The sequence below is a fragment of the Petaurus breviceps genome, unplaced genomic scaffold, assembly GCF_028583685.1.
Source record: "Petaurus breviceps papuanus isolate PSGF00001 unplaced genomic scaffold, PetGlider_PUasm1.0 355, whole genome shotgun sequence".
Classification (NCBI taxonomy): domain Eukaryota; kingdom Metazoa; phylum Chordata; class Mammalia; order Diprotodontia; family Petauridae; genus Petaurus; species Petaurus breviceps.
The window spans coordinates 783491-798454 of record NW_027186289.1 but is presented as its reverse complement, the minus strand read 5'-3'; the positions used below and the strand labels follow the sequence as shown (position 1 = coordinate 798454).

The window sequence follows — 14964 nt, the reverse complement described above, 5'->3', positions numbered from 1 at the left end:
CCTCCTTAATTCTCATCCCATCCAGGGGACCAGTGGGGCCTTACGTCAGTCTCTGGAGAGGACACTCAGGGCGTTTCAAAGCCGTGCTCAGGATCTTCACGCCGTCATCACAAAGGTGGTTGTGGGCGAGGCACAGATGGGTCAGACTCTGGCTTGAGATGAGAGCAGTAGAGATATCCTGGCAGCCACTGTCTGTCATGCCACATCCCGCCAAGCTGAAAGAGACACAAACCCAGAGGTGGGAAATGACCCTGGGTGTGCCACTGGGGGAATGGGCAATGAGGAAATCAGGAAAGGTTCCAGGAGAAGGAAGTCCAGAGCAGACACACATGAAAGTGCAGGTGAAGGCGAGGAGGGGAAAGGGGGAGCAGTGTCTGAAGCAGGGAGCCAAATCTCTGACAAGTGGTGGTCCAGCCTCTGCTTCCTCCAAGGAAAGGGAAGTTGTTCCCTCTTGGCAGCTTCCCCCTCATTGCTCCTGACAACGCCCTGCTCCACACCAGTCCTTTGGATGCTAACGTCGGCCATTTTGTCCCACTCCCATGACTTCCCCCCATCCCCATCCTGGCTGTCCTTCTCTGGACTTGCTTCAGTTGGGGTCTGAGGAGGGCCATCACCTCCCAAGCGGAGCTCCTCTTAATGCAGTTCAAGAAGACCCAAGTTCAAATCCTAGCTGTGGTGACCTTGGACAGCATTTCTCTGGGCCTCAGTTTCCCCCCTGTAAAATTAGGAGTTCAGATTCAGCCTTGAAGGTCCATGATCTTATGAGTCTGTCCATCCAACCAGAGATGGACTGTTACCATCTAGTACACCTCTCTCCATTCCCTCCACAGGAAGAGCAAGAGATAGTTTATCCAAAGCTTGGCTACAATCCAGGGAAACTCAATCCACAGCCTTCTCTTCCTCTCTGTCCAATGAGATGAGTCTGCGGGGCCTGTTCTCCGGGAAGCCAGACCAGCAAGCTCAAGCCATCACTGCTTCCTGCTCTAGACTTTAGCCAACCAGACTTTTAATGATTTCTTTTAGAATCTTCCCAGGAATCAAAGTCAAGTTCACTGGCCTATAGTTTGTGGCTTTATTCTATTCCCTTTTTTCAGGACATCTGCTATTCTGCAATCCTGTGGTATCTATCCTGGTTTCTTTCTTTCTTTTTTTAATTTTTTTTCAATCAGCAAAAACCCACCTTTTCTCCCTCCCATTCACTTCTCCCTCAAAAGCAGTAACCACACAAAACTCCTCATAGAAGCAAAACAAATTTCCACACTGACCTCATCCAACAAATCTTCCCCATCAGTCTTCTGGAATCAGTTAATGCACCATGTTGCAGATCAGAGTTCCTGAAAGTCATGATCTTTACAGGGCTGTTGTCACCCTGTCAGTCAAACTCCTGCTTCTGTGCATACTCATCTCCCCACGTTTCTCTGAAACTGTCCCCACCATCGCTTCTCATAGCACCAACGTGCTTCTGTCACTTTCATATGCTCTCACTTGTTCAGCCGTTTCCCAATTGATGGGCAGCCCCCTCTTCCAATTCTTTGCCACCAAAAAGAGCTGCTCTAAATATTTTTATACACCCTTGGCAACTGTTTTGCTTCAGGCTCAATCTAATGTCTCATTAATTCCCCCTCCTCTCTTTCTCCTTTTCCTTCCTATTTCTCTTGTTGAGGGAAATGCACTTCTGTACCCAATAGTACATGTGTATTTTTCTCTCTCCTTTGACTAGTTCAGATAAAAGTGAGGTTTCAAGCATCAGCCATTCCCTGCACTCCTTCCTCTGCTCATAGATACCAACCTCCTCATCCTGATTATGAGACAATTTTCCTTAACCTTCCTCTCCCTTCTACTGTCCCACCCAGTGTATTCCTCTTCTTCCCCTTTCCATCCATATTTAAGATCATTGAAACATAACAGAACTTGTCTAGTTAGACTCCCCTCTATGACCTCTGATGATAACAGGGCTCTGAAGGGACACACGAATCCTCTCTCCATACTAGAATACAGACTGTTTATCCTTGGTTAGTTTCTTATGACAGTTCATTCATGTTTACCTTTTTATGTTTCTCTTGACTCCTCTGTTTGCAACTCAAAAGTTTCTATTCAGTTCTGACCTTTTCATCAGGAATACTTGGAAGTCCTCCATCACTGAAAGTCCATCTTCTCCCCTGTAGCATCAGATTCAGTTTTGTCCTATAAGTTATTCTCGATAGTAAGGCTCTATCTTTTGCTTTCTGGGATGTCATATCCAAGCTCTCTGCTCCTTAAAAGTGATGGCTGCTAAATCCTGTGTGATCTTGACCTTGGCCCCTTGGGAGTTGAATTTTTTCTTTCTGACTGCTTGCAATAATTTTTCTTTGATTCTGGAGCTCTGAATTTTGGCTATGATATTCCTAGGAGTTTTCATTTGGAGGGATTTCTTTAGGAGTCGACCAGTTAGGGGTGGCTAGGTGGCGCAGTGAATAGAGCACTGGCCCTGGACTCAGGAGGACCTGAGTTCAAATCTGGACTCAAATACTTAACACTTACTGTCCGTGTGACCTTGAGCAAGTCACTTAACCCCACTTGCCCTGCCTTCCCCCCTCCAGAAAGCATTAAACAAAAGAATTAAGGAGTTGACCAGTAGATTCCATCTATTTCCATTTTGTTCTTAGAGATCTGGGCATTTTTAAGAATTCTTGAAACTATGGTGTTCAGGATCCTTTTTTGGTCATGGTTTTGTTATTCTATTCATTCTATTTTCCAGGTCAGTTGTTTTTGTTATGAGATACCTCACATTTTTTTCTATTTTTTCAGTCTTCTGAGTTTGTTTTAATATTTCTTGTTGCCATAAGGAATCATTGGTCTCTATCTGGTTCATTCTGTTTTGAGGGAATTTGTTGTTTGTGCAAGGTTTCATACCTCTTGTACTGAGCTATCAGTTTCCTAATTCTTTCTTCCATAGCTCTTGGTTCTTTTCTACTTTTTTCTCCTCATACTCTCATTTCATTTATACAAACATTTTACTCTTAAAAAAAACCCCAACAAAACTCCTGCTCCATCCCTTCCAGGAATCCTAACGACATTTGTGCCCACTCCAGCTGTGTTGCTGCTGCTGTTTTCCTGAAGCTTTGCCTGTAGATATTTGGGGATCACTCTCTTCTTCTGGGTTTGCATCTTGAGCATCCCTTCCACACGATGGCTTTTCTTTTTTGTTTGTTTATTCTTCCAGTCTAGATTTTGGACTTAGTGTTAGGGCCAAGTTTCACCACACTCCTGGAGGGGGTTCTGCACTGATCCTGTGGCTTCTTTTTTTCCAGGATCTCAGGGACAGACCGAGGATCCACGAGCTTTCAAGCCTCCCAAAGGGGTTGGTCTGATCCAGGGGCAAGTCTGATTGCTGCCCCCTGTCTGAGCTCTGCAAGTTACTGACCTGGGTTTTGGTCAAGTAAGAGTAAGCAGATGCGGGCGGCCAGGTAGCACAGCGAGTAAGAGCACCGGCTCCAGTGTTGGGATGACCTGGGGATCGAATCCGGGCTCAGACACTTAGCACCCACCCAGAAACACCTGTCCATGTAACCTTGAGCAAGTTACTTAACCCCAATTGCTTAAAAAAAAAGAGTAAGCAGATGCTACTGAACTCCACCCTTGTCAGTGGGCTGTAAGGCTCTGCTAGGTCAGAGCCACTCAGCTGTCAGCTTCCCTTTGACCTGGGATTCCTGCCCTGGTTATTCCACTGCAGGCTTCAGACTGGGATAGAAGCTGGAATGGAGACCCTGCTCTGCTCCTGGGCTTCTGAACTCACTCCTCTGTCAGGTTACAGCCTAGGGCCTGTGATTGTTCCTCACTCCGGAACACCACCCCCAGACACAGGTCTAGGAACTAGAAAAAATGTATAAACCAAAAATAACCTCTTCTGAGTCTGAATTATTTTCATGGGAATAAAATACTAAAACTACTTTTCAAGTATCTAGAAGATGAACTGGTACCAATTGCATTTGATGCTAAAGCTAGGATGCTTGAGTCCTAAAATATGAACCTGAAATACCTTGATTTAAATAAGAAACTGGTAAATCCATGGCTATGATTTATCTACTTGCCTTTCCTTCCTCACTTGGGCTGGCTGCCCTGGCTGCATGGCCTAGGGCTGGGGAGGCAAAAGTGCCTGTTCCTTCACCCCACATGATTCAAGCCCCTCTGTGTTGGATCTGAGATCTCCTTGTGCTATGGTGTACTGTGCTCTCCACAGGCCAGGCCACAGTCATTTAGAAGACTTCAAGTGACAAGGAGTTCACAACCTCACAGGGTGAACCATTCTACTCTGATTATCGGGAAGTTCTTCAGACTGACCCACAGCTGCTTCCCTAGGACGTTTAGCCATCACTGCCCCTGGCGCTGCCTTCTGGGGACCAGGAAAGCAAGGAAAGACCTTCCTCCATATGCTAACCCTGACCACAGCTCTCCCTCCCTCCCCCCGCTCCTGACTCACATCATCGGTGCTCTCACTGTGTGACCCCCAAGGCCCTTCAGTGCCCCCGATTCCCACTTGTCGGTGTTCTTCCTCCAATATGGCACCTAGGCCCTCCCACAGGGCCTTCAGGAGAGCCAGGGAGGGCCATGGTCAAACCAAGGAAGAATCTCAAACCCTCATCTTGAGACTCCAAATAAATCGTTTATATGTGCCTCCATGGCCCTGGTGAGGAGACAAGCCTGAAAGGCAACATACCCCAGCCTCTCTCAAGTCTGGCTCTAATGCAATGCCAGCCTACAAACTGACTGGTAAACGGGCTATGACACCACCAAGCACCCCTGACGAGACAGGAGGGGAAGGAAGGGAGACCACTTACACCAGTTTCTGAAGGTGACACTCAGGCGGGTTCAAGGCCCCACACAGCACCTGCACACCACTGTCCAAGAGCTGATTTCCCCCCAGGTTCAGGTGGCTCAGGCTTTGGTTGCAGGTGAGGGCCAGGGCGAGATCTGGACAGCAAGCCTCCGTAAGGGCACAGCTCTTCAACCTGAGGGAGGGAGTCAAGGCACAAAGAGTGTCACTGGGGCCACCTCTTCCTCCCCTCTGGTTTTCATCAACCCCTCCTTCCCTCTTTCCTGCTCCTCCCATCTTTCTCCTCCATCCTCCCATTCCATTTGTCCCTCTCCCTTTTATTTCCCTTTCCCTTCCTCCCTACCTTCTCCCTTTCTGTCCTTTCCCCTTCCATTCTGTCTCTCTCCTCTGTGTGTGTCCCTGTCTGTTCCCTCTGACTCCTCTATCTCTCTTCTGTGCCTGTCCATCTCCCCCCCGTGTCTCTTTTCTCTGTCTCTCTCCAGTCTATACTCATCCCCCTCCCTCCTCCATCTCTCTCTTCATCCCTTCCCCGAAGGGCGAGGACTGTTTCATGCACAGCAGCAGCAAGCAGCACGGCCGAGAGGACTGGGAATCCTGGACCAGGGAGAGGCAGCAGGTGAGGAGACACTGGAGAGAACTTGGGAAGGTGAAGGAGAGAGCTGAGAGAGGAAAGCAGACTTTCCCACCTGAAGAGGCAGGAGAGAAGCAGAAAGCACTGGCTGAGGACGGGAGGGTCAGAGCAAGGGGAGGCTCTGGGGTGGGGCCAAGCAGGCTGCCATCCCACCACAGGCAATGCACAAGAGGCAACCCTGCTCATTGTCACTGAGTCACTGGAACCCAGGCCTCAGCATCAGCTCCTTCCTACCTGACACTTCCTGCTGCCCCCTCATCACCAGCCTCCACAGGAGAGGGTACCCCAAGCCTTGCATCTCCTGCTGGGCACAGCACGAACCGAGGGGAGGCAGCAAGGGGCACGAGCAGGGCTGGGCCTCCCAACGAGACCAAGAGCATCTCTCCCCTCCACTCCAGGCTTCCTGTCTCCTGCTGTGCCTGTCCTCTGAGGGTGGAGGGGTGGTGCCCCCCATCCAGCGATGACCACTCTCACACCTGCTCATAACTGTCACATCCCGGTGACTCTCAGCTCCTGGGGATTATGCTCCCCTCCACCTGACTGTCCCACGCCCATCCCCCAACACTCCACCCTAACCCCACCCGGCCCTTGCACTGTGCCCTCTGGGAGGCTTGTTTCATAGGCAACAGCCCTGACTTCATCTTCAACCTTCACCTCTTCCAGTCCATCCATCTACTCTTGCTGAAACCTGGCTTCCCCCTAAAGACACAGCGTCCCTGGCGGCCCATCCCCATTGGCTGGCTCCCCATTGCTGCTTCCAGGTTCTCCCCTGTCCTGCCTTGAGGCTTACGCTATCCCTATCTCCCTCCCATTCCAAATCCTGTCGGCTGCTGTTTCTCCTTCCTCCCTCAGTGCGTTTGGTACCTGGCTCACAATGCTTCTCCTGCCCTCCTCCTAGGGGACTTTCACATACATACTCACTCTCCATCAAACACCTGACACTCAGTTCCTCAACCTACCGACTTCCCAGGGGCTTCTCTGCCACGCAGCACCTCCACATTCCAGATTTCTGCCCATGAGGCTCGGCCCCCCTGACAGAACTCTGCTCTCCATCTTCGCTGTGACTTCCATCCCTTGACCCCTCTCTCAAACTCACCCCTCTTCTCCTCTGATACCACTCGCCACCCTTGTGCAGGCCCTAACACCTCACCGCTGGACTCCTGGGGAGGGGGTCTGCCTGCTTTCAGTCTCTTCCCCATTTCAATCCATCCTCCATTCAGCCACCAAAGTGATTTTCCTCAAGCATATCTCTCATGTCACTCACATACCCTACCCAATAAAGCGCTGTTTGGCACTCACAGCCTTTCATAGCCCAGCCCCCTCCCACCTTTCCAGTCTTCTTACACCTTATTGCCCAGCATGTCTCTCCTATACTTCTGATATTCCACCATCAGCTCTGGGTATCTTCTCTGACTGTCCCCCACACCCAGAACACTCCCCTCCTCATCTCTGACCACTGACCTCTGCTTTCCTCTAAGTGCACCTTCTACAGGAAGCCTTCCCCACCCCTCTTCATCTCAGCCTTCTCCCTGTTAATTGTTTTCTATTCATCCTGTAAATAGCTTGTCTGTATATATGTGTTTGCATGTTGTCTCTCCCATTAGACAGTCAGCTCCTTGAGGGCAGGGCCTAGCTTTTGTCTCTCTGCATCCCCACTGCTTAGCATAGTACTTGGTATATAATGAATGCCACTTAAAAAATGTCCAGTGATTGATTCATGATTGATTGCCCCTGGGATGACACAGCACAATGCAACAAACATGTTGTTTCTGTTTTTCATCCATAGAAAATGTTCCTAGCCCAGGAAAAAAAGCACAAAATTGATCCAAAAGGTCAAAGGGAACTGGAGCTGGGGGTAGAGGTTGAGGATAAACAAGCACCTATTATATCGAGGACAAAAGTAATACAGTCCCTTCCTTTAATGAGCCCGGCATTCTGCAGAACTCAAGTCCCACAGCCAGGTCAGGAAGAACCACACTGGATACTATATGTATGTGTGTACACACACACACACACACACACACACAGCACATGTATTGTCTATAACCTATGTTGTGTGTTATATAATACATATTAAATGGAACCTATTTTCTGTATTGCACATGTCATATAATAACCACACATACTATAACAAAGTACTGAAAGACCTTGCAAATGGGACTGCCAAGAGCCCTGTGCCTGGTCTGGGGGCCAACTGTCACAGTGACGCAGCTGATGCTCTGGACAATGAAGCCCGGGGCAAACAGGCCCTCAACAGACCAGAATGCCTCTGAGCCAGTGTCTCCTCAGGCTTGTGCAAGAATTATGAGCCAAGTCAACAGAGATGTAGCGGGTCACGGGGGATTGTTACCTCTACTGCCTCGCCTCTGCGCTGGCCCTGCCCGCACCTGGAAGGGTCTCCCTCCCAACTCCTGGAATCTATGGCTCCCGTGAAGCCCCAGTATCAGCTCTTCCAAAAGGCCTTTCAAGGTCACTTGTGCCGCACTCTTTTAAGTCTGGATGTTCTAGGTCACACACAGACACACACCATACCCCCTAGAGGGAAGGGGATGGTTTTTGCTTTTGATTAAAAAAAGGCAATAGGAAAGAGCACAGGGCACAGGCCCTTGGGGCTGAGTTCTCATGTCCAGAACATCAATATGAGGATGACCGCCTACAGCTATTTCTCTGTTTGCTTATTAGGTAAAAGCCATTAAGTCAGGAGAGCCAGGCAACCCTCCAGGTTCTCCTTAAGGAGGCTTCGGTGTTTGCCAGCACCGTGGAAGAAGTGACCCTGAACAAGCCGAGTCAACGATCATTTCTAAGCACTTACTATGTGCCAGGCCCTGTGCTCACTCTCAACTTTTCCCAGAATCATCTGTAAAATGGGGAGAACACCTTTAGGATGGTATCACAACTGCAGGATTACTCCAAGGCTCAGATACAGGAAAAGAATGCTGTCCTGCTAAAGTCCCCCATAAGCCATAATCATGTTTTTATCTTCTCCTTTTCAATAGCAACATTCTCCACAGTCATTGTGGTCTCATTCTAAGTCAGGAGTCACAGTTGGTAAATCAGGCCCCCCACCCTAGGCCCTGCAACCCGAAGAAGGTAACAGGTAGAGAGAGAGAGACAGAGACAGAGAGAAAGAGAGAGAGACAGAGAGAGAGAAGGGGAGGGGAGGACATGGGCAGAATCTATGGAATGGAGAAGTGGGGGTAGTGGCCCAAGGGAGAAGGTGCCAAGGATCTCATGGAAGGCTAACCTCAGATACTGAAAGTTACACTGTGGGTGTCTCAAGGCCTCACACAGCAGCTTCATCCCGTCATCCCCCAGTAAAAGGTCCAGGTCAAGGCACGTCAGATGCCGGTGCCCGATGAGAGCAAGCAGGAAATCCCCACAGGCAAAGGGGACAAAGGCAGTCTGCCTGACCCTGCAGCAGAGGAAGGCCAGAAATGGTCACATTCATTCCTTTTGGCCTCCACCAAGGCCTACCTAGAAAGGTCTGGTTCTTGTCCAACTGATTCCCCAGTTCTGTCCAGCCCAGTTCCGAGATGAGCTCCGCTCATCTCTTTTGGGGATCTTCTAAAAGCTGTAGGTAGACCAGGAAACAATTAGAAGAAAGAAAAGGAAGAAAAGTGGAAGGAAGGGAGGGAGGAAGGAAGGACAAACTAGCACATAGAGTAGTTTCAGGTTTGCAAAGCGCTTTACAAATGCCATCTCATTTCACCCTCACAGCCCTGCTTGGGAAGTAAGCACTATCATGATCCCTATTGTACAGATCAGGAATTGAGGCAGATAGGTTAGGCAATCCAGATATTTCCAATAGGAACCTATGGAATAGAATTCTGCAGAAGTCACTCCCGGAGGAATGAGAAACTCTGAAGACCAGAGGGTAGCACTTCCAATGAAGAGGAAAAGCAAGGGATTCCCAACAAGACTGGTGTGGATACCCAGCAAATTCAACAAACCACCTTTAAAAATGTCCCACCTGTCACTTCCTCAAGCTATTACTCGCTGCCCGCCTCCCGCGCCTACCACTTCCCTTTATCCAGCCAAAGGTCTAGAAAAGCTGTCTACACTAGCTGGCTTCATCCTCTCCTCCCACTCACTGAATCTGCTCTCTCCAAGGTCCCAGAGACTTCCTGGCTCCTACTGTGATGGCCTTAACCCACCCTCCTCCTCTTGACTGCTCAGCAGCTGCGTTCCTGCTGGCCAGCCCCCAGCCTCTGCTTTCTCCTGGTTCTCTCCCCTCCCTCTCATCTGTAACCAATGCTCATTCTCCTCTGTCTGGGTGCTTACCATCCGTCTCCCTGCCAAACGGCATGAGGTGCTGCCCCAGGCCCCCTCTTTTCCCTCCATACTTTCGTCTCCCACTGAGTAATCTCACCATTCCATGGGTTCAAGAATAGGTGCTAAGCACACCCAACCCTACCCTCTCCTAATTCTGGGTCTGCACGGCCATCCACATTTGGACGTGTCCAAATGCAAGTGGCAGCAACAAGTCAAACTCAGTCTGTCCCCATCCTTCCAGCCCCACTGACTGCCAGCCTTCCTGTTCCCAAGAGTGTCACTGTCACCAGCCCCTCCACGCCCCTTGTGAGGCCCTGGGGGGCTCAAAGGTAGTGGGGGGGCTTGCCTTGAGGGGCTCACTGGAGGGGCTCAGCTGGGGGGGGCTTATCTCAGAGGACTCACATGGGGAGCTCCTTGGCTCACCTGGGGGGGCTTACCTGGGGAGGGGTTAACTCAGAGGGCTCACATTGAGTAGCTCTTGGGCTCACCTGGGGGGGGGTGGATCACTGGGGGGGGGATCACCTCAGGGGGGCGCTCACCTCAGATTCTGGAGGTGGCAGTCTGGGTGTGCCAGCTGGTCGCTCAGGCTCTTCATGCACGAGTCATTCATGGAGGAGAAGCTCAGCTCCATCTCCCGCAGGGAGGCGTTGGTGCTCAGCACTGAGTACAGGGCCTTCCACCGCGAGGCAGTGAGGTCCAAAGCCAGGGGCCTGGACGAAAGGAGAAATGGACCGTTATACGACTAGCTCCAGGGGAGCGCTGGCTGGCTTCCCCACGTGGGAGGCCCAGGACCAAGGTCTGCCTGAAGCCAGAATGAGGATGCCGGGCGCTGAGCCAGCACACAGCCATCTCACGTGGGCCCTGGGCGGGATCCCCATTTTACAGGGAAGGAACCCGAGCCGGCAAAAGGCCGAGGGAGTGGGCCATGCAGCTGCTGTGGCCGGCCCGGGCACTCACCCGGCCTCGGCCAGGGGCCCGGCCTGCTGCTCAGGGTCGTCCGGGTCCTCGGGCTGGAAGACCTCTCTCTGCGTGTGCAGCACCAGCTTCTCCAGGCGGCGGCAGTGGCGCAGACAAAAGGACGACACCAGCAGGTCCACCTGGCTCCAGAGCACCAGCTGCAGGTCCCTGAAGTGGTCCATGGCCTCTGTCACGAAGGCGCTGTCCTGTGTCTCGTACAGGCTGAAGAAGAAGTGGTGCAGGGAGAGGGCACGCAGCGAGGGCGTGGCGGAGCTGCTCAACACGGCGGCCCACAGCAGCAGGTCCCGCCGCAGCTGGGGGGCCAGGTGACAGCCCAGCGGGGCCTCCAGCAGCCGGGCGCACTCGGGGTTCAGCAGGCCGAAGAGGAAGTGCACAGCCAGGCTCAGGAAGATGGTGTCCACCCCCGAGTACCTCTCCAGCTCCGAGGTCAGGTCCTGCACCGTGTGCACGGCCGCCGGGCTCTGGCTCACCTCCATGGCGCTGTACAGGGCGGCAAAGAACTCCTGCAGAGTCAGGTGCAGGAAGGTGTAGCCGCGGCCCCGCCGGAGCAGCACGTGCGTGGCCAGGAAGGGCTCGAGCTCGGCTTCCGCCAGCCCGTGCCTGGCCAGGTCGCCGCCGTCGAAGCCCGTGCGGTGTGCCAGCACGCTGTCCGCGGCCAGGCGGCACAGGGCCCGCAGCTGCGCTTCGGGGGGCGGGGCGCGGCCACGGAACAGGCCGCTCACGTAGGACACATAGAGGCAAGTGGCGGTGAGTGGCCCCCGGCGCAGGTCCTCGCCGGCGTCCAGCCGCAGCTTCAGGCCAGTGCAGATGAGCCAGCAGACGAGCGGAGCGCGGCACAAGGTAGCCAGCGCCTCGTTATCCCGCATGGCCACCAGGGCCGCCCGCGCACTCGCCCTGTCCCCAAAGAACCTGTGGAAGTAGCCCTCGCGGTCAGCCTTGGACAGCCCCAGGACCTGGACGAGCTGAGGGCAGCCCAGCCAGCGCGCCAGGCAGGCCCAGGCCGAGGGCCGCACGACCAGCAGCAGGCAGGCTTCGGGCAGCAGGCTCCTCCGCAGCAGACCCTGCAGGAGGCTGGCCAGCGGCCGCCGCTCGGCCCAGTCCCGACACAGCTCGGCCTCGGGCCCGTCTGGGAAGGGCCTCAGCTCCTCCAAACCGTCCACGACAAACAGGAGGCTTTGGGGTCGGGCCAGGATCTCGGAGACGGGGACTGGCGGGCTGGGCCACTCGCCAGCCACCAGCTCGGCCAGGCTCCTGTCAGCCTTCCCGTCCATGTCTCCGAGGTTGAAGTAGAAAACATACCGAAACGTGTCTCCGAGGAGGTGCCCGCGGGCCCAGTCCAGCATCAGCTTCCTGGCCAGCACGGTCTTGCCGATGCCCATGGGCCCCTGGAGGACCACGGTGCTGGGCCGCTGGTCGGTCCTGTCATCCGGCTGGAACAGCGCCGCCAGCTGCCCGGCCTGGCCGGGGATCTCGTTGAAGGGCGGCCCTTCACCAGGTGGGAGCTCCGAGCCCTCCCCTCCGATGACCACCCGGATCTTGGCACAGGTGCGGGAGAAGAGCAGTGTGGCGGGTCCATACAGAAAGTTCTCCTGCTCTCCAGGCCAAGAGTCTCCCACCCGCAAGGAACTGAATTTCTCTGCCGTCCAGGCTCGGTATCGCTGCCAGTCATCTACACCGAGGAAAGAGCAGGACAGATAACAAGTTACAGGTGAATGTGTGGGGAGGGTCTCCCCTGAAGTACCCCCCAACCCAGTCAATGCCACTAACCCCCAGAGGAGACAAGTGACTTGTCTGAGACAAAGCAGCTGGTGGGGTCGGGACCACAGAACTGAGATCTAGGGGCCCTGTGGGGTCAGATTCTACAATTCAGAGGCCAGGGGGTCTTACCTGGGGTCCAGGGACCCCTCCCAGCCCCTGTCAGGGATCTGTGGACAGAGCTGCGTGATTGTGGGCTGTCATGTGAGCTGGGCCTCGGCTTTCTCGAGCATCTTGTGAAGGCCATGATGCCCACATGACAGCCCTCCCTCGTGGCACTAAGGACCCCTGGGCTGGGAGGCTAAGCGGGTTGATAACTACAGCAGCCGGTATTTGCGGCTTGCAAAGCACCTCAGTGCTGTTCTCATGCACCTGTTACAGGTGGGAAAACTGAGGCAGGCAAAGGCTAGTTGATGCCTCTGAGGCTGGGTTTGAATTAGGGTCTTTCTGACTCCAGGTCCTATGCTCTATGAACGGTGGTGCCCCCTGACTGCTTCAAGGCCAAAGAGCTGGGTTCAAATTCCATCTCCCTCATTTTACTTCCTTGGACATGGTAGCACTTGGTACCCACTACCTGGGACTTGAAACAAGCCCCTTCCTCCCTCTGGGCCTCAGTTTCCTCATCTGTAAAAAACATTGGATGAAATGATGCCCAAGATCCCAACCACATCTACACCCTGTGGTCCTCAGTGGTAGAGGGTCTACACTGGAGACTAAGACTTGTGAGTCTATGTGTCGAGGCCTTCCATGGCAGGAGCCTGCCCAAGGGAGGCTGGGGGAAGGCTCGGCCCTTCCCCTGTGAGGGGCCCAGCCAGAGGCAACAGGGAGCACAGCCACGGGCTGGCAGCAGCAGGCAGGTAGTTAGTGATGGTCCTAGTTTTCAGACAGCAGATCTAGGAGTGAGCAGCCGTGGTCCTAGTGGCCATGGCGGCAGTTAGTAAGTGGTGGTGGTGTTCCCAGCGATACTGGGCAGGTGTGGCAGTCAGTCGCGGTAGTGACAGCAGTTAGCGGCAGTATGAGCCCTTGGTAATAGGCAGGAGTGGTGGCTGGCTGCAGCCAGCAGTGCCAGTATGGTTTACAAGCGGTATTGCCAGTGGCAGACGGCATTACATCAGCATTCCTGTTGGGCACTCACTACTAGGCAGGCTCAGGATGGCAGTGGCGGCGAATGCAGGAAGGGCAGCCATCTGTAGCTGACTGGGCACAGGGACAGCAGCAGTAAAACACAGACCTACATGTCCCCCTTCCCAGCTGATGAGGGGCCTCCCTCGTCCTACACCAGCTGGTGCCAGGGTCCTGAAGCACATGGTAGCAGGGAGGGGTCTGAGCGGGCTCATGAGCCAGGCCCTGGGCGCATGGATTCTGGGCATGGTGCTCTGTTCACCAAGGCCAGGAGGCCCCTGGCTCTATCAAAGGGGGCGGCCTTGGAGCTGGGCCAGTGGCCTCTCTCCAGTGGTGGCTGTCCTAAGTACACCTAAGACCAGCCAGTCCTACCCCCCAAAGGCCTGGGAGGCCCACAAGGAACAGGGAATGCCTCTCAAGGGCTCTAGCAGCAGCCATGTTCAGTTGGGGTCCCACCCTGTCTAAGCAGGACAGTGACCAGGTTGGAGAGGGGAGGGTCCCGGGTGCAGCAGCAGAAGAAAGGCAGCCAGAAGCCTGAAGGCCTGGGCTCCCCATCCTGCTGAGGGTGCCCCCTCACCCGAGTCTTCTTCTCACTCACCATCCTTCTCTCCCGAGCGGGCTCCAACCCGTCCCTGCATCTCTGTGGCCTCTGTGAACCAAAGAAAGGTCACTGACCACCATGAATCTTGCTATACCTTCCCCATCCTGTGCTCGCAAGATGGATTTTTAAACCCTGTACAATCCTCTGCATTCACCCATCAAAATCAGCTCATTCGATGAGTCCCATCGTGAACAGTGAAGCAGGATGAGGTACAAAGTGAACAGAGCATCCAGACCCAAAGCCAGAAGAGCCCAGGGTTCAAATCCCACTAACATTTAGGGGCAGGACCACATGAAAACAAGCTCCAAAACACCAAGAGGAAGGTGCAACATGGCAGAAATGCACACCCATGGGCACAGTCAGTACTGGAGACTAGCAGGACGGACACACTGATACACTGTTGGTAGAGCTGCAGGGCCGCTGCTCTGGAGTGTGGCCACGCCCAGCAATCCCACCCCTGAGCATGACCCAGCCCGTGGAGGCATGAAGGATCAGGGCTCAGCAGGGGACCCCGAGCACTGGCCAAAGAGCCTAGGATGTGCCGAGCGTCTGGATGACTGAGACAAGAAATGGCTTGTCCCCCCCAGAGGCAGACCTCAGCCAGTGCTTCCCACAACAGTGGCTGGACCGCCCGGGGAGGCAGAGAGGAGGAGGAGTCCCATGCCAGGCACAGGGCCTTTACAGATGAGGAGACTGAGCCCTGCAGGGAGACCCGGGTCAGCCGCCAAGGGAAGGACACACAGAGGGAGCAGCCAAGGAGCCTGGTAAAAGCCCAAGGGGAGCGCCAGGAGA

At 53.9% G+C, this 14964-nt stretch overlaps 1 protein-coding gene across 2 annotated transcripts in view; it reads right to left on the bottom strand.

Annotated features, from left to right (window-relative positions):
- The window catches only part of LOC138168266 (NACHT, LRR and PYD domains-containing protein 14-like), a 21877-nt gene that overhangs the window by 6472 nt on the left and 441 nt on the right, over positions 1-14964 (bottom strand). For both annotated transcript variants that reach the window (XM_069097321.1, XM_069097320.1), the window contains exons 2-7: positions 14170-14220; positions 10674-12363; positions 10256-10426; positions 8689-8856; positions 4818-4988; positions 45-215 (exon numbers count right to left, since the gene is read on the bottom strand). In XM_069097321.1, the coding sequence (XP_068953422.1) occupies positions 45-215; positions 4818-4988; positions 8689-8856; positions 10256-10426; positions 10674-12363; positions 14170-14209 (2411 nt within the window). In that variant the 5' untranslated portion in view covers positions 14210-14220. The remainder of the gene's footprint in view (positions 1-44; positions 216-4817; positions 4989-8688; positions 8857-10255; positions 10427-10673; positions 12364-14169; positions 14221-14964) is intronic.